The following is a 27,621-nucleotide window of genomic DNA, read 5'->3' on the forward strand; positions in this document are numbered from 1 at the left end:
TTTGTTCACCATCTTCGGCCAAGTTCTGATCTTCTCCTTTCCTCTTCTCTGTCTATCAGTTTGCAAATGCTCCCACCACAATGAGGCGTGTCCTTTCAACCTAGTAACTACAATTTTCACTTTCCTATTATCAAGAGTGTTTTCATACTCAAAGAACTTCTCCATATCCGAGATACAATCCAACACAACATTGGTATCCAATTTTCCATCATAGGGAGTAACTTCCACAACAGGCTTTGAATTTTCCCTAGACAAAACTCTCAACAACCTTGCTTCATCTTGATCTTCTTCAAGTTCAGGATTAGGGTTTGGTGCTACTGCTTCATCATCACTTACATCATCAAGATGTGCTCCTCTCCTCTGGGCTGTCTCCATAGCATCCAATCTAGCTACAATTTGTCTCAATGTATCCAATATTGCATTATCAACATTTCCTCTACCTCGACTCATCTTTGCAAATCAGGTTCCTGCATGATCGTAAACCTCTACAAGTTATAGATCAAATCCACAAATCTGCAACCCTATAACCAAATCTGAATCAGGGTTCTACACAATCCAATCACCACAAGGACAAACCACAAGCTCTGATACCACCTAACGCAGGGAGAGAGTAGGAAGAGCCAAGGCCTAGGGCACACCCAGCTATCCAAATCAACCTACCAGAGTCAACACAGTGGAAAACACAACACAATTGCAACACCAAGGAGAGAAAACAAGATATTTTTATTGATTCATCAAAGGATCAACATATATGCCCAGCTGTAAGGCCTTCTGGGTTATGAGTAGATACATATACAACAATCTTTCAAACTTTCATGTTTTTTTCCAAAATTCCTCCTAACTGCCCTTAACTCTAAGCCTAAACATTCTATATATACTTGCCAAAATGGCTTACAGATCATTTTAGAACATAGAAAGCTACAAGTCAGCTCACAACCAATATTAACTACCTATACCGAAACTAAATACAAGCAAAGTCAGCCCAAACTAGAACCAGACACAGACAACTCGACCAACGAAGGCTACACAAAATACTGGCACTCAGCATCCATATGAACTCGGCACCCACAAGAATCACTTGGCGGTAACTCCGAACTCGGCATCCAAAGAATTCACTCGGCAACCAAAGGAGCTCAACAACCAAAGGAATCACTCAACACCCAAAGGATCACTTGGTAACCAAAGGAACTCAACAACCAAAGAAATCACTCGGCACATAAAGAATCACTCAGCAACTAAAGAATCACTCAGCAACGAAAGGAATTAGTAACAACATAAGAATTCAGCAACAACTGACTAAATGAACAAAAGTACAAGATTACAAGGCAACCCAGGATGCTCCTGCATCAATTATTGAGAGAATGCAAAGGATGTGCTTAGATCCTTTATTATCTAGATTTTATGGATATTTTATGCTTTACTGTCATGTGCAAAACTTTGTGTGATAAAATCATTTTGTTATGGATGTTTTTCTTTTGTGACATCGGAACGATGTCTCTTTCTAGTGGGGAAGGATGTCACAACCCACTTTGTGCGATTTCTACTATGTAGGATGATTTTGATAATTTTTGACTCAGTCGACTAAGTTGATTTACCTTAACTAAAGAATTTTATCTTTGCATCAATTTGTATGAGCTAGACATTGAATCGTTATATGTTCAACTTAAAACTATAGTCGGTATGCTTCTGTATAGTATGCTTCTGTGTCTTCGTTAGTGGTTTTCGGTTCTTAAATTCATGATAAGCTGCAAGCCTTGAAAGAAATCACAGATCTATTCTTTGGGATTCGCTTTAGGTCAACCTCCGCTATCATCTACTCAAGATCAAACACAATGGGTAATTATAAATTTATAGTAACAGAGGAAAATGTATACAATCGTACTTAGAACAGTTTGCCCACTGCAGAACAAAAGTGGTAGTGAATCGCGAGTTACAGGTGTAGCTATTAAAACCTACTAATCATTTATTTCACTTCTCATTGGGGCCAGTGTCGTATTTATTAGTCCATCTCTCCCAGGGCATTTAGTCCAGTGCACTGCAAACCATATAAATTCTTCCCAGCAAATCACAATCTTCCATTGAAGATTTTGCTGCTGCCATGAATTGGTAACAACACAAGACAATCATTAATCACAATAACTGGGCCTGCATGAATGGACAGAGCCCATCTCGGTGCACAATTTGCTGGATGAATAGATATAAATACGATGCTTATAAGCTGTTTAGTGCATCTGAGCACCGCTAAAAGTCTGGCCAAATTGCCAGCCGCTGGGCACCACATTGTAGGAGGTCACTGTCCTTCCATCGCTGGTGGTGACCTTGAAAGACAAGCTCTGCCCGTTCAAATAGCTGTTGCTCTGCCAATTCTGGCCCCAATTCCTTGACATTGCCTGCCACCCTGTTCTTGACCCCTTTATGGCCACCGCGTGAACATCCCCTGCTCCCCCAACGTTAGTTATCAGCACCAAATTGAAGTATGAGTGCCCATTAATGCTGAACCGAATTCCTCCCCTCTTGTGGCAGGGCACTCTGCAACATCAACCAAAACAGAGCAATTCATCTCAGACAAGTGAAAAAGAGAAGAGTAAATTCATTAAACCCCAAAAGCCTTACTAGATGAGATTTCAAGAGACATATGTTTACCTCTGGTACATAACAGGGACGATCCCGGCCTTGTATCTAGCAATGCGCTCAAACACGGGCTCTGATAGATCAAAATGCTCTAATGGAGGATTGCACCATCCGCCATTGTCGTTGGGCAGAGCATTGTTGGGCGGGCAAAAATTTGTAGCGGTGACCACGATTGTATTGGGAAGACACCATTGTGGATCATGATTGCATCTGATAGCATAACATGCTCCACAGCTCAGGCCATTGTTGAACAGAGTAGTGCTCAGAGCAGCCGTGTTGGTTCCATATCCTTGGCTGTACAGATTCCCATAACCACAAGCCCCGCCTGGATCACACATCAACATTAGTACATTTACATCAGCATTAGCACAAATTCTTTTCTCCCCTTGTCAATTGAAAAACAGGGGAGAGAAGAGAATCCCCAAATGGAAGAGAAGAAAAGGGAAATTGGGAGCACACCCATTGTGCCGGATGCGTCACCGCCGCCATAAAATGTAGCATGAGCGCTGGTCCAGGCGTAGGCAAGCTCAAATCTTGCTATTGAGAAGAAACCCAGGAGAATAAGTTGTATGAGTGCCATTGATCCTGCATAAAACATACAAGAATCTCAGTACTATTCACTACAGATTAGTGTTCTTGGCGCACAAGGACTAACTCGTTACTGAAAAAAGAAGAAGAGCCCATTGCAGAAACTGAAGAACTGATTTCAATCTTACCCAGGCAGATTGAATTGAAACGAATGGCCTTAGAAGAGGAAATATTGGGGAAGAGCAGGGAATTGCATTGAGATTTATGCAGAGCGGGTGCATTTAAATAGAGCATGAATGATAGAAAAGAACATGTTTACACCTCCCGATTTCCAACCTACTACAGTGAAATTGACTCCTAATTCTTATCTTTCTTCGTTTTGATCATGAGCAGGTGGGATTCCAGAGGGATACATGATGTGCGCCTTAACTCCCGCAATAAGTTCGTTGTGGAAAAAGAGAATACTCCAACGACTTCTACCATCTCATGCTTTTCACTGATAAGATATCATCTTTGACGAATTGTAGCAGAGATTTTACCATAAAAGGGAAAACTTTAAACTGTACTGGTTTTTTAAAAGTCCACATTACCAACTCATGTTTTCATATTCGGTGTAAAGCGTGAAGAATGGATGATTGTCAAGGACTTTGCCCAAATTTTTTATGAAGTTTGATTATATTACGAGAGTAGCATGTGAGGTGTCTATGTAGTATTGACCGGAACAAAGTCTAGCAGAGAAAAGAGGGAGTCGAAATAGGAAAAATACACATGTAAATCAAAGCAATTGTCGGTCGGCGAAAATCCAGTTTGGTGGAGTTGTTCTCCATGCTTTTGTACGTACAGGACATTTGTTTTTCTTGTTTTCTCATCTTTCATACTGGCAACAATAGCACTCCCAAGGCTTTTCCGTGGGCATTACAGTACGTAAAAGAAACTCTAGAGCTAGAAGGAAAAAATATTAAAAACAAAAAGTAATTATGTCGAGAGGCGTTCTATACAATGGCAGCACAAATGTCCAGCACGGGAATATGCCAAGATTCTTGTCAATAAAAAGGAATTAGGAGTAGTTACAAACTTCCAAATTAAATATTAAAAAAAAATTCTCGAAATAATAGCTGGCCGAAATAATAGGAAGCTAAATGGAGGCCGAAATAATAGGCTCGAAAAAGTAGGGCCCGAAAAAGTAGGACCCGAAAAAATAGGGCCCGAAAAAATAGGGGCGAAATAATTTCAATCTGATTTTTTTTTTGTTAAATATAATTTTGCATGCACATTCATGCTTTTTTTTTGCGGGGAGTGGGGGAATTTGAAACAAATTTGTGGAATGTGAAGAGACGTCTGTTGGGGGATATGAGGAGCCTCTCAGAAGTTATAAAACCAAGGCTCCTCATTTCATTTTCATTTTATGTTTTTGCAGGAAGGAAGAGGTGGAGGTTATTGGAGGATTAGATTGGAGTTTTTGAATAGGAGTAAATTGAAGTTTTGGAGTAACATTTTTGCAGGTGAGATTTCTATTTTTTATTTACATTTTAATTTAGATTTAGATGTAGAAGTAAATTGAAATTCAAAATTAGTTATAATATTCTACTTTGATTTATATTTCAATTTTAATTAATTTCATTTAAATTTAGAATTCTGTTCATATGACCGAAATTGAGGCCACTGGAGGACCTGTGCAGAGTTTTTCGTGGAGATAAGCATGTGGGTACTGAATCAAAGCACATTAGGCCTCTTGGAGATGTAATTGCGGTGACTTCCATGGCTTTTTGAATCGAATAGGGCAATCTAAACAATCTCAGATTTGAAATTCTTTTTTTCCTTTCAGCCGAAGATAGAACAAAGATTGCTTGCAAGAAATTTTGCAGAGTTTAAGATTTGATTGCTTATGGCCGACTATTCTTGGTAACTGATATTTCTATTGTATATTCCCGTGCCCAGCACGGGAAGTTTTAATCTATACAATTTATTTTGTGCATTTAGTGCACAAACTAAAGAATGCATATGCAATCAATTTTTTTTATCAATCTTTATGATAGCTTTTTTTTTTAAATAGAAAATAGAAATTATTCTTTTATGTATGTAGAAAAAAATTAGAAAGATTTTATGTATGTAAAAAATTAAAAGAATTCTATATACATCTAGATTTATTGAAAAGAATTCTATTTACATCTAGATATTTTGATTGAAATAACCATAATGTAAAAACAAAATATAAAATAGAAATGTTAATATATGTATGTAGAAAAAATTAGAAAGCTTGCATGCATCTAAAAAAATTCTATTTACATCTAGATTTTTTTAGAATGGAAAAAAATGGATAATAGAAATATCAGTTGCATGTTTGTAGAAATAAATTAGAAAAACATGTATCTAGAAATTAAAAAGATTCTATATGTGTTTAATTTTTAGATTTTACTTTATTCTAAACTAATTATTGATGGATATATATTTTAAAAATATTTATGTAGTTTAAAGTTTAGATTTTAAATAATTTGTATGCAAATAGGAAAAAGAATAAATATTTTATATATATGTAGATTAATTTCTATTTTTAAAATTTACAAGTAAATGAGTACTTTATTCATTTAAAGTAAACAAGTTTTTAAGTAATATATTTTTATTTTAGAAATATATTAATCATAATGTTCATTTATTATTACTTATTTAATATACTTACTCTCAAATCTAAGACAATAGAAATGATATTTTATTAACTTTGAAATAGGGAAGTGTTAAGCAAATTCGTTTACAAAAATACCAAAAATATATTTGGTCTTTGATCAAATTGGAGTTAATATTAGAAATATAAATATGATCATTAACAATTAAGCTAAATTCAGTTCAAAACAATAATGTTATTTAAATTTAAATAAATTTTTTTGAAAAGAATTCTATTTACATCTACATATTTTGATTGAAATAACCATAATGTAAAAACAAAATATAAAATAGAAATGTTAATATATGTATGTAGAAAAAATTAGAAAGATTGCATGCATCTAAAAAAATTCTATTTACATCTAGATTTTTTTAGAATGGAAAAAAATGGATAATAGAAATATCAGTTGCATGTTTGTAGAAATAAATTAGAAAAACATGTATATAGAAATTAAAAAGATTCTATATGTGTCTAATTTTTAGATTTTACTTTATTCTAAACTATTTATTGATGGATATATATTTTTAAAATATTTATGTAGTTTAAAGTTTAGATTTTAATTAATTTGTATGCAAATAGGAAAAAGAATAAATATTTTATATATATGTAGATTAATTTCTATTTTTAAAATTTACAAGTAAATGAGTACTTTATTCATTTAAAGTAAACAAGTTTTTAAGTAATATATTTTTATTTTAGAAATATATTAATCATAATGTTCATTTATTATTACTTATTTAATATACTTACTCTCAAATCTAAGACAATAGAAATGATATTTTATTAACTTTGAAATAGGGAAGTGTTAAGCAAGTTCGTTTACAAAAATACCAAAAATATATTTGGTCTTTGATCAAATTGGAGTTAATATTAGAAATATAAATATGATCATTAACAATTAAGCTAAATTCAATTCAAAACAATAATATTATTTAAATTTAAATAAAATAAGCCATGTTTACTTTGAAACATCAAATAACTAATTAACTAATACAATAATTAAAATAAACGAATCTATTATGACATAGAAAAATATTTTCGAAGTATAATTTCTTTGTTTTTGAATCAATATGAGTTTTTTTTTCTACTTGAAAAGATAAACCATCCTAATTGTCATCCTTAGTTAACCCTAACAACAACCCCTACCTTAGCCCTAGCCCCAACAATGATGTACAATATGACTATAATCCAACATTAAACTATAATTATAGCACTAAAACATATCCCTATTGATATAATGAAAATCTCAGTCCAAACCATAATCTAAACCAAAAACCTACACACTAATATTGGTTATAGTCCTAACCCTAAAATCTAACCCTTAACCATAATGTAAAAAAAAAACTCCAAAATATTGATCAAAATCCTAAACCTACCTATATGGATAACCATGATATTAAACTCTAAATCCAGTCCCAAGATCCTAACCATGGTGTAAACCTATAACCGAACTCTTAAAAAATTTACTAATCCCTGATCCTAATCACATTCCCAACTTTAAACTTGAACCATAAACCATAGTTGTAACCATAATCATAAACTTACACAAAACTCTAACCCTAAAGGTACAATCATAAAATTAATCATAGCTTAGACCCTAATCCTAGCACAAACCACAATCATGACCAAATATAAATCTTCACCTTACCCCTAATCATAATTTCAATGTTAACCCTAACATTAGTTTCAATCCTACCATGATATGAACCCTAATATAGACTTCACCTTGATCCTTACCCTAATCTTAAGTCTAATTAAACCTTGACTAAAACCTAATCTAAATGATATATCTAACTATAATCCTAACTATAATTATCATACAACCCAATGCTAACCCTCATGTATATTTAATCCCTAATCTTAACTCTAAATATTCTATAAACTCTAGAATTGACCTTGATTCTAACCATAACCCTAAAATCTAAATTGTAACCATAGCACGAAAGGTGGGGACCCCCGGTACATGGCACAATTCTGGGTCTTGGAGCCTTGCGAAAGCACTACAGAGTGAGGAAATTTCATAAAGGTGACATGTAGTAGCATGATGCAATTTTGGGCTTTAGAGCATTGCAGAAACAATGCAGCTTAAGGAGGCGCTAGAATGGAGACTCATGGAAAGAAGAGGAAAGACATTCATGTCGCTGGCAAAAAACTATGAAAAGAGATAACATGATGTCTTAACCTCCCACAAAAAATGCAAGGTTGATCCCAAGGGGGAATTTGGTTTCCCCAAAAATGAATGATGGTCATCGATGAAGGTCTTCCTCTCGAAATAGACGGCATAGATGCATCGTGAATCCTCACCAATGAAGGATTAAGTCGCAACCGTCGATGTACATTCTCCCCTCAAAAAGGATGACTGAGATGCAACGAGGAAACTCCTCCCAATGAAGGATTAAGTCACATTTGTCGATCAAGATTGGCTTTATTTCCAATGGATGACTAAGATGTAGTGAAGAGATTCCTCCCAACAAACGAAGCAGATAGCACAAAAGGTGTGAACCCCCTCCATGTGGCACAATTTTGGGTCTTAAAGACTCATGAAAGCATTGTGGAGTGAGGAAATGTTGGAAAGGCAATGCGTGGTAGCATGATGCAATTTTGGGCTTCAGAGAATTGAAGAAACAATGTAGCATGACGATGCATCATAATGGAGATGCATGGCAGCATCTTGTGCAATTCTAGGCTTTAGAGTGTTTTGAAGACACTAGCATATAAAGAAACGTTAGAATGGGAATGCATGGCAACATCTTGCACTTTTGGGAAGATAGCTCACGAAGAAATAAGAGTTATCGAATCTCGCATCATGAATCAACCCGACCAAGAAAAAATGATCCAGCGTGCTCAATGAAGAAACCGAGCCAACACAAAATGTTAGCCGCCAACTTTAGCGATGTTAACCCTCTGCAAAGAACCTATCCCATTTAAGGTCTCTCAGATCAGACATCAGTGATGGGTTGAATAGGGGGAAAAAATAGCACACAATGCCCTCCTAAATGAAATTCTAAATGTAACACTAATAACCACAGTCCTACTTCTTTCCCTAACCTTATCCATGAGCGTGGGAATATACATATTATTATATAGGGCACCTTATATAATAATAAATATAATCTAAAATCCCAACCCTTACTCCCCTCCTAACTATAACTGTGACCATAAGAAAACTTCTAAATATAACCCTTCCTCTAACTCTAACCCTAACCCTAACCCTAACTATAATTGTAACCCTATCCCTACCACTAACTGTAACCCTGAATCTAACTCTACCATAATTGGACTTTAACCCTAACTATAACTATAACCCTAAACCTAACTCTAACCTTAACCGTAACCATAACCGTAACCCAAAACCTAACCCTAATCGTAGCTAGGATTCTAATACTCTGTCTACCCCTAACTCAAACTATAGCCCTAACTATACCTCAAACTCTAATCGTAACTCATATTCTAACCCTAAACCTAACCCTAACCCTAAGCCTAAGCCTAACCCTTTGTCTACCCCTATCTCTAACCCTAACCCTAACCCTAACCCTACCCCTAACTCTAACCCTAAATCTAACTCTTTCTGTAAATCTATATCTACCATAATTAGACTCTAACCCTAACCCTAACTTTAATCCTGACTGAAACCCTAACTCTAACCTTAACCCTGACTCAATCCCCTTACCCTAACCTTAACATTGATATAACTCTCTCTATATATAACCCTAACTCTAAATATAAACCTAACCCTAACCCTAACTCTAACCCTAACTGTAAGCGTAACCCTACCCCTACCCATAACTCTAACTGTAAATCTAACTCTACCATAATTGGATTTTAATTTTAACCCTAACCCTAACTCTAACCCTAACCTTGACTCAAAACTCTAACCCTAACCCTAACTCTAACATTAACCCAACTGTAAAATTAACTCTATTGGTAACTCAAACCCTAAAACTAACCCTAATTCTAACCCTAACTCTAACTCTAGCTCTAGCTCTAACCCTAACTCTAACCATAACTCAAACTCAAACCCTAAACCTAACCTTAATCCTAACCCAAATTATAATGCTCTGTCTACCCCTAACTCAAACTATAACCCTAACCCTAACTCAAACTCTAACCCTAACTCATACTCTAACCCTAAACCTGACCCTAGCGCTAACCCTAACCTAGAACCTTACCCTAACCCTAACCCTAACCCTATCTATAACCCTAATCCTAACCCTAACTTTAATCCTAATCTTAACCCTAATTCTAATCCTATCTATAACCCTAATCCTAACCCTAACTCTAACCATAAATCTAACTCTACCATAATTAGAATCTAACCCTAACCCTAACCTTAACCCTAGCTCAAACCCTTACCCTAACTTTCTCCCTAACCATATATCTACGTATGACTATAACATTTTACATTACAATATCCCAAAAATAAAATATATATTTTTATCTAAATTAAACTCCTTATATTAAATTTAAAATAATATTTGACTCAAACGTTAACCGTAACCCTAACCTTAACCATGAGCATTACTCTAACCCTAACCTTAACCATAAACATAACTCTACACCTAACTCTAACCCTAATTCTAACTCTACCATAATTGGACTCTAATCCTATCCCTAACCCTAACTATAAGCATAACTCTAACCCTAGCCTTAACCATGAGCATAACTCTAACGTTAGCCTTACTATAACCCTAACACTAACCCTAATCATAACCATAACCATAACTCTAACCCTAACCTTAACCATGAACATAACATTAACCCTAACCTGAACCATAAACATAACTCTAATCTAAACCATAACCATAACTCTAACAATAACCATAACCATAACTCTATCCCTAACCTTAACCATAGCTCAAACCCTAACCCTAACTGCAACCCTAACTCTAATGCTAACCCTAACCCTAATTCTATCCCTAAGGTTAACATTAACTATAATGGCAACTTTGTCCCTAACCATATATCTATGTATGACTATAACATTTTACATTACAATATCCCAAAAATAAAATATATATTTTTAATCTACATTAAACTCCTTATATTAAATTTTTAAAAATATTTTGAAGCATAATTTTATACTAACTTCATACAACTCTAATTAAAAATTAATTAACAATTTTATAGTAGCCTTATCAAAATAAAAAATAAAAAGTAAATATTTTTCCTATTGCGCCGCGACTGCCACTAGCTATATATACCTCTATATATATTACGCCGAGAGTAATCGTTCTCGAGGCGCCTATTTTTATTTTCATTAATCCCAACTTCGATTAAAATAACTTTGGGATTAAATAAAAATAGGTGCCTCGAGAACGATTACTCTCGGCGTAATATATATAGAGGTATATATAGCTAGTTTACAATATTTTATATAAATAGTTTAAGGGGCATTAAAGCAAGGGGAACCTTTTCAATATGTTGATTTCATCCTAGTCAAAATTCTGTTATACATACCAATTGAATAGGGGTTATAAGATTATTGTTGTTTATCAATGGTTTTTTTCTTATATATTGGAGTGATAAAAATGTGTTAATAATTTCTAACATATTCTTATGAAGATCAAAGATATTTATCAATGATATAAAAAATATTTTCACTTAGTTGAGCTATAATATATATATATATATATAAAATAGTCTTAATAGTAGTGTACAACATAACAAACTTTTAAAACATAGATATCCAAATTCCAATGATACAAGAGAATGTGAATTTAAGAATTTTTAAGTTGGATGGTGGTGTGTTAAAGATAAGTGCTTCTAATCATCCTAGATAAATCTAGACTAGTGTTGACTTATTTATACTAAATCTTATCCCATCATTGTATGAACTTGCACATGTGTTATCTTTGATTGTAGGAACTCCTTTAGTATGTCCACTTGGAATGTTGCACACCACATTCATATATGAGAACATTGCATATGATACAAATTACACAAATTCATCGTGTTTTCCACATAATTGAAGCATTTATATATCATATTGTGACTCATTTAAAAGAATATATATTGATGGAAAGTGTCTGGTTTAAGATAAATTTCTATAACATATTTAAACATAAAATTCTAAGAAAAAGTTTGATAAAAGGTCACAAATAGCTCAAAACATGGACCCATTGAGGATTTAGCAAGTTACACTAATGTCCACACTCATACAAAAATAAAGCATGTAAGGGTCCACAATCTAGCAAGAAGCCTTGTGCGAGCAAACTTGAATGTTATTAGATTGATATGATAATTTTCAGTTTTCAATTTATTATATATAAAATAAAACACGATCGTGTATTATGATAACCCTTTAAAATAATTGCATGAGTCAAAGAGTACAATCTATTTTAGGAAAAAGAAATAAAAACACAAAAGATGCAAAAAATATATATGGAAAGATGTTTTAGCATAAAATACATTAAAGTGAATGCACTTATTAAATGCAATCACACATCACTAGCGATGTCACATAGAAACTACATCATCACTCATCAAAACTTGAGGGTAGAAAAGACCAAGGCTTATTACAATTCAATAATATTATATAAGTATAACTACTGAACTATCAACACACCCTAGATATATTTGAAAAAGTACTAGATTCACTACAAAACAAACATATTTTTCAAGCCAACATTGAAGAGATCTAAATGTATCATCTCTTTGCAATGTCCTCATAAGAAACGGAAAAATACAGTCAAACTCTACTAGAAGGATGTACAATGCTTCATTTCCTATATCCATGTACCCACAAGGGTAGATCATCACTATCCAATAAAACTTAGAAACATTTGCAAATAAAAAAGAAGGGAAAATATCCCCTCCCCCCACCTTAAGACAAGAAGGATGCCACACTAGATAATTCCTTGAAAAAAATCACCAAAAGGTCTAACTAAATATTAGACATTATCTTGCAAAGTGATTGAAGTGGACTCTAGTGATGATTGATGCTCACTATAATAGCAAAAAGTGTAAGACTATTGAGAAAGGTCTAATGTGATTATGTTGAGGAGAAAGCATGGAATGAGTGGTACTAAATAACACCTTTGTGGGTTGGGATATCTAGTAGTTTAGATAAAGGAGAAATGTTGAGATTAACCAAGGGTTCATTGAAGGAGTGATGAATACTTGCACCATATTACTATGAAGTTCATTAGGATCACTAGATGGTATAAGATATGAAGTTTTCTAAAACCATAACAACCAATTAAAAATGGAGTAGAATAAAGCATAGGTATAAGTAAGTCATGAGGTGTTTAGGCATGACTATTAATCCTTATCATTTGTAAATAATCTTGTTTGTGGACTAGCACACTCCTACAATGCTTATAATCATGTAAATGTTGGTTTCAATGAGTTTGATGGCATAGAATAGGTGTTTTAGATGATACAAGAATGACTTGCTTGATAGGTAAAGTTGTTTGGACTTTTAATTTAGGTGGAAGAACATGATTTATAGGTCAAGAAAGGTGGTACCTAAGATGTACACAATTTATATATGCCTTCGAAAATCCCCTTCCTCTTTTACTTTAAGGAAGTGAGAAGAATAGGAGTCGGCCTCAAAGGACAAGATATAGACAATGCACCTAGGGATCTAACACGAAAAAAGTCACATCATTTTTCTCAATGAACTAGCCCCATCTTATGAAAATTAACACTATTGTAGTCACTAATTATTAATCTCCTATTGTAAATGATTATTAAACTGTTGGAAATAAATTCCCATCTAATATCAAAAAATAACACAACTGCAACTTCACTAATAAAAATATGGAAAGAAATTCACAACACAATGAACACAATATTTTTGGACAAATTGTCCCTAGAAAAACCCCTAAGGGAAAACTAGTTATACAGATGAGAAATTATATTAAACTTCAACAAATCAAGAGATAAAAAATTCTTTGCCTCTCATTGGCAGAACTCCGACAACCTCCTAATTTCTCCCACTGATGTTCCCCACTGCTATTCCCATGTTAACATTGTGCCCTTGCTAACACTACAAGACAATTTTCTATCACTACAAATGTTTCTACAAAACTTGTCTTTCTAAATGACCCAATGACCCCTTTTATACTACTCTATTGGAAAACCAACGACCGAGATTAAATCAAACTAATGGCTGAGATTAAGACAACTCAACAGCCAATAATAGAATTGGTTGCAAGGTGCCCAAAAAGGAAATCACTAAATTAGTAAATAATTATCCTTGCACAACAACCATTTACTAATTTTTGGCAAGTGGACAAATAGCTATCCAAACTACCCATAACTAATGCTGCTATTTTTAGGTACTTGGATGAACAATTGTCCAAGCTACCCATAAATACTACTGCTATTTCCAAGTCAGAAATAACAATTGTCCACCTACCAATAATTAACACTCCCTCTTAGCGAGGAAGTTTTTCTGCATGACACCCATCTTATCTCTGAAGACGATAAATTTGGCCTTCCCCAAAGCCTTTGTCAGAATGTCTGCTACCCGCTCTTCTGTAGGTATGTACTGTAGTTGAACAATACCTCATTGTACACAATCTTTGATGAAGTGATACCTAATATCTATATGTTTAGACCTATCATGAAACACTAGATTCTCAAACAACTTGATGCAACTCTGATTGTCACAATGTATCATAGTAGTTTGAACCTTCTGACCAAAAAAGGCTACTAACAACTTTCAAAGCCATATAGCTTCACATATCGTCATGCTAGCTACTATGTATTCTGCTTCTGCTGAACTTAGAGCCACAACCTTCTTCTTCCTGTTGAACCAAGATACAACTTCTAATCCTAATCTGATTACGACCCAGTGGTTTTGTCTCTAATACCACTTGATCTGTAAAACTAATCAAGCACTTACTCAGAATAGTTCATGAGTTAGACTTACAAAGATTACATTAGTAAATCTAACATCAAGATCTTTTAATTATCGATTTGAATCCAATATGTAAATCTAAATCTATAATCTACTAAGCTCAAAGAAACAATTGCAAGATTAATCACAAAAGAATAGAACCAAGATGATAACGGAGTTCACCGAACATCGGCTACGTCTTCATATTCGCCAAAAAAATGAATCGATCTATTGCCTTCAAGACTTGGAAACACCACAGGTTACAAAAAGAAGTCAGCTTTCGCCTTACAAGAGGCCTCAAGAAAGCAACTCCACCTATGACAACAGCTCCCACGTCGGCAAGACATCCTTACAAGAGAACATGAAGAAGCTTTGCAAAAGCTTTTACACAACGTAGATTCTTCGCCAAGTTACAAAAATTCCTCCAAGGAATGCTTGGCTTACAAGAAGAATTGCTATAGGAAGAATTGAGATGATCAACTGATGGATCCCCCCTCAAGAAGACCCTCTTAGTCCCCTTTTATACATAAAATAAGTCAAAATTGGGCTAAAAAAAATTGTTTTAAATATAGGGTTTATTAATTAACCCCATATCCGAAATCCCCTTTGGCTATTTTACAAATTCGGCTTGAAACCAAATTGGGGGTATAAAATCCCAACAATATAAAAAAACCCTTATTTAGCAAAGGGTTGGCAGGTTTGTTAGTAGATAAAAATAACCTTTACAATACATAAAACAAATCTCGCAAATGGCGCAGCGGTTGCTACTAATTTTGGAGGGGCGCTGGTCAAGGGTTCCAACCCCGCCGACAGCCACTTTTCCCTCTAATTTTTGGCAGATTTGCTTTAAATAAAAACAGCGACAAACTCTTATTAAAGTTATTGTTTGGCTCAATGGCCAGCACCGAAGCCTTGGAGCCATGAGGTCACAGGTTCCAATCTGTGCTATAGTTTTAAATTCAAACAAACCTACTCCTTCAGCCACATGGCACAATGTAGCTTGCCAAACATGACACGTGTTATTAGATGATTGATTCCATTGATAGTACTTGCCATTTCTGCCACGTCATATACTAATTGTATATGCCATGTGTCATCATTTTAAACTGCCACAACACCATGCTAATGTCATCGTACGAACATGCCACATCATTGGTCAACCCTTTTCCTGGGTAAACTTTGATCACTTATAACTTTTGCGTATGAACTCCTTTCCTCGACGAAATGAATGCTGTTAGAATCGTGATGATGAGACCTTTTCGATGATGTCAACTTTGACCAATTTCTTAACAATGAATTTTTCACCTTTTTTTCTCGTCCTTGATCTCTAAGTTGACCAACATTTGACCGAGATTTGACCAGTGATATTTTGCACAAACGGACTCCTTTTTTTTTTGCCCATTCAAGTTGTGCCGGATTCAAAATTCTATACTTTATGTGATGGCACTGCTTCCGAGAGAAACTGGAACACTTCAATTTTAGGTCCTGAAGATCCTCCTGGATCAAACCTCCCCACTGAAGAACTTTTGGTCCTCCAAAAGTGTATAGTTCCTTCAAAAGATCTCGTATTCAACATCCTGCCACTTACCATAATCTGAATCTCTCGAACACACTGTCACGTCTGCCTGGTGTGACCTTACACTTCGGTAATGTAGGAATTCACAACTCCTCATGATGCAATTAAAAAATGGAACTTAGAATACCTAAAGCAAGAAGGAAAAACTGAGTATTATAAACCTATCTCCCTAGTGCTTCTCACATGTAGTTACATTCTACATCTCTCACCATCTTTGGACATGCTTTTTTTGCTCCTCCAACTACTCGAACATGGTATCTATGCCTCAGCTTGAAATATTCCTTCACCTTTGTACTTCAGAATAGTTGATTCAAGGCTCCACCATACAGCTCGAGTCACGTTCATCTGAAACAATGAGGTCATTGATAACATCCTTCAAGGACTTCAACTGAGTTCAGATGTATCTTCAAAATGGCCTCAACTGAGTCTTCAAGCTGAGAACATACAAGGTTGCTGTTGACCATTCTCAACAACTCTATTTGAAAAGTGCTCTTCAACTGAAGCTTCACACTAAAAGAAATTGCAAGAAACTAGAAGAAACAAATTTATATCCTGCAGTAAGAAGTTTTCAAGTATCTCTTTCCAATGATTACAAGAGACAAGGCTTCTACGAGCCTTACAAGTTCTCAATCAGGAAGAAATACAACTTCATAAATAAATTATTACAAACAATTTTAATGAGTTTTATTCTCACAAAACCACACTAGCTTATCAACATATTTATTATACTACAAACACATAATAAAAATACACAAGTTGATATACTAGTTCGACGAGCGACGTTCCCAGCTCTTACGGAGCTGTTCAAAGGAACTCTCCTTTACTGGCTACTCAGGTTGTGGCTTGGATTCCTTGGGGATTGCTTTAGAGGTGGTACTAACTGTCAGCTCTACTATCATCTCATCAACATGCTGGTGGTTGGGTCTCTCTATGGACCTTGATTGACAATGGAGCTCTGGATGCAGCTTCCAACACTTTGCATCCCAATGTCCACTAATGCCACAGTGGTTGCAAAAATTCTGAATTCTAGAGGATTGTCCTGTTTCCTTTCTAAATCCCAATCCTTGGTTTCATGGTCATTTCTTTGCCTTGATCAGGCTAGTGATACCTTGCTCAAAAACACCAAGGCCCTTTCCTCTAAAACCCATCTTTCCTAGCAGCTTCGTTCCGATACCTTTTGTGTGCTTCTCAAAGTGCGCAAAAGAGTTATGCTCATCCTCTACTGACTTCTTTTGGTCTATGGAAGAAGATACTTCAAGATAATTATTCTCACTATCTGGCAGATTAAGAGTCTTATGGTACTCCATCTGTTGACAAGACACACTCTATTGCACCTGGAGAATTCGCCCAATTGTGGCCACAAGAAAACTTGGCCAATGGCTTAATCGCTGAAGAGGTCCCTGTACTATCAGGCGAGGTAAGAGGGGAGTATGAGGATGATGTATCCTCAGAATGCAGACAAAACTTGCAAATACAACCGCTCTCAGATACAAGAGTACTCCGCTTGTTCCACTCTTCAGTGATCTCTTGTAACGGGATCTCCAACCTTTGCTTTTCCACATTGGCCTCTTCCAAAAATCTCTTCAATTCTTCATTCACTTTTTGCAAATGATGATTTGCTTCCTCTAACTTCTGCACCTTGTCAGACTTTTCACAATGACTGTGAAAAATAATCTCGATCATCTTCTTCATCTCAAAGAACTCTTGTACCATTAATGATGTCATCACTATGGATGCTTCACTTGATTCGGATGCCATCTTGTGATTAACTGCAAAAAGAGCTTAGTAACCTTCTCTGATACCAAACTTGATCTGATTATGACCCAGTGATTTTGTCTCTGATACCACTTGATCTGTAAAACTAATCAAGCACTTACTCAGAATAGTTCACGAGTTAGACTTACAAAGATTACATTAGTAAATCTAACATCAGGATCTTTTAATTATTGATTTGAATCCAATATGTAAATCCAAATCTATAATCTACTAAGCTTAAAGAAACAACTGCAAGATTAATCACAAAATAATAGAACCAAGATGATAACGGAGTTCACCGAACATCGGCTACATCTCCAGATTCGCCAAAAAAATGAATCAATCTATTGCCTTCAAGACTTGGAAATGCCATAGGTTACAAAAAGAAGTCAACTTTCGCCTTACACGAGGCCTCAAGAAAGCAGCTCCACCTATGACAACAGCTCCCACATCGGCAAGATGTCCTTACAAGAGAACATGAAGAAGCTTTGCAAAAGCTTTTACACAACGTAGATTCTTCGCCAAGTTACAAAAATTGCTCCAAGGAATGCTTGACTTACAAGAAGAATTGCTACGGGAAGAATTGAGATGATCAACTGATGGATCCCCCCCTCAAGAAGACCCTCTTAGTCCCCTTTTATACATAAAATAAGCCAAAATTTGGCTAAAACAAATTGTTTTAAATATAGGGTTTATTAATTAACCCCATATCTGAAATCCCCTTTGGCTATTTTACAAATTCAGCTTGAAACCAAATTGGGGGTATAATATCCCAACCATATAACAAAACCCTTATTTAGCAAAGGGTTGGCGGGTTTGTTAGTAGATAAAAATAACCTTTACCATACATAAAACAAATCCCTCAAATGGCGCAGCGACTGCTACTAATTTTGGAGGGGCACCGGTCAGGGGTTCCAACTTCGCCGACGACCACTTTTCCCTCCAATTTTTGGCAGATTTGCTTTAAATAAAAACTGCGACAAACTCTTATTAAAGTTATTGTTTGGCTCAACGGCCAGCACTGAAGCCTAGGAGCCATGAGATCGCAGGTTCCAATCTGGGCTATAGTTTTATTCAAACAAACCTGCTCCTTCTGCCACATGGCACAATGTAGCTTGCCAAACATGACATGTGTCATTAGATGATTGATCCCATTGACAGTACTTGCCATGTCTGCCACATCATATATTGATTGTATATGCAATGTGTGTCATCATTTTAAACTGCCACAACACCATGCTGATGTCATCGTACAAACATGCCACATCATTGGTCAACCCTTTTCCTAAGTAAACTTTGATCGCTCATAACTTTTGCGTATGAACTCCTTTTTTTGACGAAACGAACGTCGTTGGAATCGTGATGTCGAGACCTTTTCGATGATGTCAACTTTGACCAATTTCTTAACGATGAATTTTTCACCTTTTTTTCTCATCCTTGATCTCTAAGTTGACCAACCTTTGACCAAGCTTTGACCAGTGATATTTTGAACAAATGGACTCCTTTTTTTTTTGCTCATTCAAGTTGTGCCTGATTCAGAATTCTATGCTTTATGCGATGACACTACTTCTGAGAGAAACTGGAACACTTCAATTTTAGGTCCTGAAGATCCCCCTAGATCAAATCCCAAACTCAAACAACACCCTTAATTGCTCCTTTTGTCCGTTGTACTTCCTGTCAAATCTGCATCAGTATAGCCTATCAACCTAATACCTTCACCTCAGACATATCTGATCCCATAATCAACTATACCACACAAGTAATGCAATACATTCTTGGCTGATATTCAATGCATTCTCTTTGGTTCATCCATGAACTGACTAAGAGAGTTTACTGCAAATGCTATACCTGACCTAGTGTTGACCAAATACATAAGTGAGCCAATCAACTATCTATATAAGGTGGGATCTACATCCTTCTCCTTGGATGTATCTACCTTCCTTCAATTCATGATCATGGGTATAGACATGGCTTTGCAATCCTCCATCACGAATCTCTTCAATATTTCAATGCAATATTTCCCTTGAACAAGGAAAATCTCTTCATCAATCTATCACATCTCCATGCCTAGAAAGTAGTGCATAAGTCCCAAATCCTTTATCTCAAACTCTTCAGCAAGGTCCCTCTTGCAATCCTCTATGATCCCTAGTGAACCTGTAAGAAAATGGTTGTCCACATAAAGAACAAGAATGATAACATCACCCCCAACCACCAAGTAGTAGAGATTAGCATTCACTTCACTCTTCACAAAGCCCATTTCCTGCAAGTATGTATCAATGCACTCATAGCATGCTCTAGGAGCCTGCTTGAGTCCATACAAGGCTTTCTTTAGTCTGCACATGTGGGTCTCTTTGTTGTGTGTGACAAAGCCTTTTGGTTGCTCTACGTATACCTCCTCCTTTAACTCACCATTAATGAATGTTGTCTTGACATCCATTTGATGGATTTTCCACCCCATCTGTATTGCAAACGAGATCATGACTCTTATAGAAGTATACCTAGCCACTAGAGCTAATGTCTACTCATAGTCTATTCCCTCCTTTTGAGAGAACCCCTTGGCCATGAACCTCACCTTATATTTCTTGACGCTACCATCTACACCATGCTTTATCTTATAGATCTAGCATGATCCAACTACTGTTCTATCTATTGGTCTAGCAACTACCTCCCACACATCATTCTGTATTATTGAGGAATACTCCTCAACCATAGCATCTCACCATACCTAATGCTATATATAGCCTCTTGATCTAGTTGGAAGGCTCACTATCTACCAATTGACTAACTAATGCCACATAGTCATTAAACTTGGTTGGTTGTCTTTGCTGTCTAGTACTCTTCCTAGGAGCTCTCACAAACTCTTGAGTATCCCTTTGTGTATCTGGAACCTCATGGTTCCTACTGCCAACTGTAGAGGATGAAATGTCAACCTCTAAATCCTCTAGATGCATTTTCTATTGCACTTGTTGCTCCATACTCTATGAATCTTCACTACCCAAACCTACACTTGTACTGGTAATTGTACTTGAGCTTTGTTGCCCTTGGCTTGGCCTTGGAGCTTCTGTTGGCTACTCATTTGATCATCTATAGGAAAATCGCTAGATCTCCTCAATGCCTTGTCCTCCATGAACTTGACATCACATCTGACAATAATTCTTTTAGTCCCTAGAATGAAAATCCTATATGTCTCTGAGGTCTCACTATACCCAAAAAAGTGCCCCCTCTCTACAATCTGATCTAACTTCATACGTGTATCTCTAGGAATATGACAACATGCCAAACTCTTGAATATCCTAAAGTGACCAACATCTGGCTTCTTCCTTGTAAAAGCCCCATCTGGTGTCATCTTCCCTAGCACATTGTGTTGAACTATATTATGAATGTAGACTACTATCCTACATGTCTCTACCCATAAGTAACAGGGCATTGTCCTAGTCATGTAGCATAGCCCTTATTGCCTTCAATATAGAATGGTTCTTCCTCTTAGCAACTCCATTCTATTGCAGATTGTAAGGAACAATCCACTCTCTCTTGATTCTTTCTCTGGTACATAACTCCTAGAAGACATTCCCTTTATACTCGCCTCCATTGTCTGATTGAAGAACCTTTATCTTCCTTCTTGTTGAATTCTCCACAAGTGTCTTGAACTCTTGGAATTGACTGAAAACCTCATCCTTGGTCTTCAAGAAGTATATCTAGGTCTTCTTGGAGAAATCATCAATAAAAGTAGCATAGTACTCATATCCTTTGAGAGATTTTGTCGATTTCGATCCACAAACATCTGAATGTACTAGATCAAGAACACCCTTAGATCTGGTGTCACTCCTTGGAAAATATGCTTTTGCAAACTTCCCCAACACACATCCCTTACATACATCATCATGCTCTGTGCTCACCCTTGGAACACCTGTCACTATCTCACAAGCAATTTAAGTGCTTCATGATGAATATGGCCCATCCTCCTATGTCATAGCTCTACAAGATCTCTAGGATTACTATTGCTCATGAGTGCCTTAGGAGTATCGAATTGCAACCTATAAAGGCAACCACTCCTAACTCCAATTGTTATGGGTGATTTCCAATTCTTGTGCTTAATCAACACACTTGTCCCTCTAAAGAGTACATTATACCCCCTATCCTGAAGAACAGATACAAAAATCAAATTCATACCTAAGCTGGGAACATGCAACACATCATAAAATTGAATTATCTTTCCATTCTCCCTCTGAAACCGAATAGTCCCTTTCCCAACTAGGTTGAGTTTGAACAAGTTTCCCATAGATATCTAGATGTTGGTGTCCTCCTTGTTGTAATTGGAGAAGTACTCTCTAACTCCTGTCATATGAAATGATGCCCCACTATCTATATACTAAACACACTTTGAGTTTGAGCTAACCATACAAGCTATGAGTGCAAACTCATCTTCCATTCTACTAGAGAGGTCTTTCGCACTTGCTGAAGCTACCACCTGCTTCTTACCTTTCTTCCTCTCTAGGAAATCACTAATATAGTGGCCAAACTCGTGACATCCAAAGCACTTGACCTTAGAAAGGTCCTTCTTCTTCTTCTTCTTCTCACTTTGTGAATTCGATCCTTTGCTAGATCCCTTCTTTGCTTTCCTTTTGCCCGCTAGGGCAATGTTTTCCTATTCCACCTCACTTTTTTGACTCTTGTTGGCCCCATTGACAAGACTTAGTCTAAAATCCTCCTAAGTGAAATCAATCCATAGTCAATCCAAACTCGGTATAGTATCTCGTCCACTAACAACTTGAACAAAGACACTCCATTGTTTAGTAAACCCATTTAGGGCTATTCTCACTAGCTCGTCATCACTGGGACTATCTCCAATAGCTACTAACTCATCCTTGACAAGTCTAAGCCTAGTGAGGTAACTTGTAACGTCTTCTTCCTAGTTCATCTAGGTATTCTTTATCTTCTCTTTGAGAATCATCTTCTTGTTGGTAGTAGCATTCTGGTACAGATTTAGAATGACATCCCACATCTTATTTTTCATGTCTAGCTCTGAGATATGTGGAACAATATGATTTTTGACACCATCAAGGACAATCCTCCTCACCTTGGCATTGTCTTTCTTATATCCTGCAAGTTGTGTTACATCCATTGGTACAAGTACAACACTAGTAGCATAATCCTTGATACCATTCTCTTCCAACAATAAAGAAATTTTGGTCTTCTAGACACCAAAATTTGAGGCACCATCCAATTTGTCCTGATCTCTCAAACTAGCTGAAGCCATCTAAAGGGATTAAAGCAATAATAAATCAAAAGAGATCAAACTAGGTATTATAAACCCTTAATTTCTTTCCTAGGTCAAAACTCTTCTACCCTTAACAATACTCTGATACCATGTGAAAATTAACATTATTGCAGTCATTGATTATTAATCTCCTATCATAAATGATTATTAAACCACTGGAAATAAATTCCCAACTAATATAGAAAAATAACACAACTGCAACTTCACCAATAAAAATATGGAAATAAATTCATGACACAATGAACACAATATTTTCAGACAAATTGTCCTTGGAAAAACCCCTAAGGGAAAACCAGTTCTACAAATAAGGAGTTATATTAAACTTCAGCAAATTAAGAGATACAAAATTCCTTGCCTCTCACTGGCAGAACTCTGACAACCTCCTAATTTCTCCCACTGATATTCCCCACTACTATTCTCACACTAACACTACGCCCTTGCTAACACTGCAAGACAATTTGTTATCACTATAAATGCTTCTACAAAACTTGTCTTTCCAAATGACCCAATGACCCCGTTTTATACTACTCTATTGGAAAACCAATGATCGAGATTAAATCAAACGAACGGCTAAGATTAAGACAACTCAATAACCAATAATAAAATTGGTTGCAAGGTGCCCAAAAAGGAAATCACTAAATTAGTAAATAATTATCCTTGCATAATAACCATTTACTAATTCTTAGCAAGTGGACAAACAACTATCCAAACTACCCATAACTAATGTTGCTATTTTTAGCTAAGGACGAATAACTATCCAAGCTACCCATAAATACTACTGCTATTTCCGAGTCAGAAATAATAGCTGTCCAACTACCAATAATTAACACATCTACTATATGAATTATTCGTAAATGAAAAATTGGAAGAGAAATTTAGACAAAATGGACTCTTTTCCTTCTGCTGTTGTATAAATAGAATGTGGAACTAGAGTAACACTATCAAAGACTGTAAATTCTTTTTTAGGACCAGTAGTATACTTGAAAAAATATACTTAATTGTATCTCTACTAAAGAAAGACATAGAAAATGCAACTACATACAATATTGAAGAAAGAATAGCAAAATATAATGTAAAGCAATCTGCTTCAAGTTTAAAATATATCTATGAGACATTGTCCAATTAGACTTTGTAATTACCTACTACACTAACCTTTTATTCAAATATTATATTATTTTATATTATTATTATTATTATTAATCTAACGCCTTATTAAAATATTCTTAGAAAAGAAAATAGAAACAATTTTCAAAAATAAAAATATTATCGAGTCATTTGGCGGATCAAATATGGTCGACAACAAAATACTAGTTGATAACATGGGTGGGACAATGAGGTACAACAAGGAAGGAGATAAATGCACAAATTGCAAGCTGCGAGAAAATATCAGTCTTGGCAGAGGTCCCATTTCAGCAGGGACGGAAACCAATCTATTTACTATGCGAAGCCAAAGAAAAAGACAGCAAAAGTTTAGGGCCACTTTATTTTTTTGTCACATTTGTATAGATGGCAAGAAAGAAGCATGGAATTCTGACAGAGCTGGAAGTAAGTTAATAAACTAGGTGCCACCTTAGTTTTTAGTATCAATCGTCAGCTTATCTGCCAAAGACGTTCAAAGTGGGGTAAATAGTACCGGAGGAAAAATGGTTCTAGTATTGTAAATCAGCATGTAAATAGTTTACTTATACCATCAGAGTATATCAAATAAGATTCTTCTGTACCTCTTTTGTTTTTGCAATCAGCTTGAAATTTTCTCATGTTTTATTTGGATTGCTTCCACATGGTTAATTAAATTTGTCTACAGTAGTTGATTGATCAATTGTTTTTTTGACAACTATTACAAATATAAACCTTTAGCCAAAGTTTTGAAGCTTGTCTTTGAGTTTATAGTTCATTATTTTTTAATTCACAAATAACTAATTTATAATGTTTATGGTTTGGTTTTTAGTACTTTTACCTAAGTTTTCTCTAATTTATTATTGTATCTCAAATTAGCTATTAGATAATACAATTAGATGATTGTTATATCTAGCTTCTATTTTTAATATGAATTACTAGATATTTTCGTCTAGCATCTAATTCATTATTATATTATAACACTAGACTATTGTTTTATTAGATTGTCACACATATGTATACCATATTTACATTTTTTTCTTTTAAAGATAAAATCAATATTAGTTAAATATGATATTAATGTTTCTAGAAAATTGATCAAGATGAATTTACTCAATCAATTCTCATTAGAAATGAAAACATATTTTGAAGATAACAAGTATGGTTTTCTTATGAACCTGAAATTGCACACAACATTTTATATTTTCAAGTAAGTTTTAAAGATTTTCTATTAACTATAGTTGAAAAATGAAAGACATTTTTCTTTGATATGATATATGTGGAAAATTTTGTAATATAAATACGTAAATGTATAAAGTAGAAATGTATATTGAAATATTATACATATATCAAAATCTTAATATTTAAATGAATGAGCTTATAGAATAAATATTAGAAATATAAAGGAAAAATCAATGAAAAGTGTATCTATTCAATATAAGAAATAATAATTTCAAAATCAAATTAAAAACTATAAGACTTAATGATCATGACAAGGAAAACTTAGAATTTAAATGTGATAACATTGCTTCCTAGAAAATTCTAGATACCAAAATAAGTTTTAGTTAAAAGAATAAAGTATGTAATGATCTGTTATATTTCCATTTTAAGATAGAATTATAATAATAATTAGATAATACAATGTTATTAAATAAATAATCATAATGGGGGCAAGACTGGGTGGTCTGCAACTCTGTACAATTACAACGAATCAAACTCACACGGCATTATTGGCTTGCCCTATTGCTTGAAATTGTTGTCATGTCCTTTTTTATTGTGGTTTTTCATGTTTTTTTGGTCTTGTGTAAGTGTACATTAACCCTTCTTTTTTTTTCGTGTGCCCTGGTCTAGAATTTGTGTGTGGTTTTGCATATTTTTTCTTTTCCAGATTGAGTTGGCTATATGGCTTCGATGTTGGCTTGCACATGTGATGGGGCTTGATGGAAGGTAATGATGTGGTTGTGGCAAGTGAGCCACCGAGTGAACTAGTGTGTGATAATAATGAAATTTTGAGGGTTGATAATGTTTCAAACAATGATAAACCAAAGATCTTTGGTAATGATGGAAATGATGGTTTTAGTGAAGGTATCATGGGAAATGGTGGCTTTGAGAATAAGAGTGAAAAGTCTTCATATAAGGTAGTCCTTACAAAGACTTCAGTGCTTGTTTTCCCTGAGAAGACTTATTTTGAGAGCAAGTTTGAAAGGATTCTAGTTTCTAAGTGTTCAAATGGAAGTGGGAGGACTGCAACCCATGGAGATAGATAGGATGCCAAAGATGGTGGAGGCGTTGTTCATGAACATGAAGATGATAGGAGCCCTTCTAGCAGTTTGAAAACCCTAACCTTGCATCCCAATGAAGATATGGTTAAAGTTGTTAGAGCAGAGTAGAGTAGGTTAAGAAATATTGCCATATTCTTTGTTTGTTTAGATGCTAATGCTTTGCCTCTGTGTAATTTTCTTGATGATTGGTTAAATGTTATGTGGAAAAAAAATTTGGTTTACATATTAACTTCTGCAAAATGATTCAAAAAGGGCTTTTCGTTATTTTTAAAAAATCCCATATTATGATAGAAAGAATATTTAAAAAGGGCTTTTGGAATGCTGGTCATCATTTATTTAGAGCATATCCTTGGTCATCTAATGGTAATTTTGATAAAATTATAAAAAAAATCCACACCAAATTGGGTGCAAATTAAGAATCTCCAAGCTGAATTTTGGCCATTTCTTTCTCATATTTTGAAACCCCTTAGGTTTGTTTTGCATATTGAAGAGTCTAGGGTTACTCTTCCACATTTAAATGTGCATGTTCTTGTGGCCCTAGACCTAGATGTGATTTTTCCTGATATTATGTCCCTAAATTTAGAAGAAGATAAATTCTCTTGGGAAGTTTCTCTGTTAGGTAATTTACATGCATGTTTTCATTGTAAAATTAATGGTCTCATTAAGAAAAATTGTCTAACTAGTAATATGCATTCTGAGAAAGCTAAGGTGAATGCTGATAATACCAAGGAAAAAATCCTAGAGAGGGTTAATGTTGTTGAAGTATCAATCAAGGATGGTTTACCATCTACTCCAAAGGGAAAATTGGATGGTGGTATGTCTAACCAATCCATGTTGTCAAAAAGCCCTTCTGAAGCTAATTCTTTGGAATGTGGTAGGTCTATCTTTAGATAATCCTTTATATGATAAAGAATTTGAGGTGATTTTGGTTGTACATGTTGGTCATATTCC

General features: G+C 35.1%; 1 protein-coding gene across 1 annotated transcript; it reads right to left on the bottom strand.

The window, feature by feature from the left end:
• Positions 1–1,825: 1,825 nt before the first annotated feature.
• Positions 1,826–3,504, bottom strand: LOC149537207 (expansin-A10-like). Its single transcript, XM_089807364.1, has 4 exons — positions 3,348–3,504; positions 3,091–3,216; positions 2,644–2,956; positions 1,826–2,529 (listed from the first exon to the last, which is right to left on the bottom strand). Exons 1-4 carry the CDS (start codon positions 3,451–3,453, stop codon positions 2,223–2,225), a joined length of 852 nt encoding a protein of 283 aa, XP_089663490.1. The 5' UTR covers positions 3,454–3,504; the 3' UTR covers positions 1,826–2,222.
• Between the last annotated feature and the right edge of the window lie 24,117 nt (positions 3,505–27,621).

This window comes from Cupressus sempervirens, chromosome 10, assembly GCF_028749045.1.
Source record: "Cupressus sempervirens isolate cs-2001-9-10 chromosome 10, ASM2874904v1, whole genome shotgun sequence".
Lineage (NCBI taxonomy): Eukaryota > Viridiplantae > Streptophyta > Pinopsida > Cupressales > Cupressaceae > Cupressus > Cupressus sempervirens.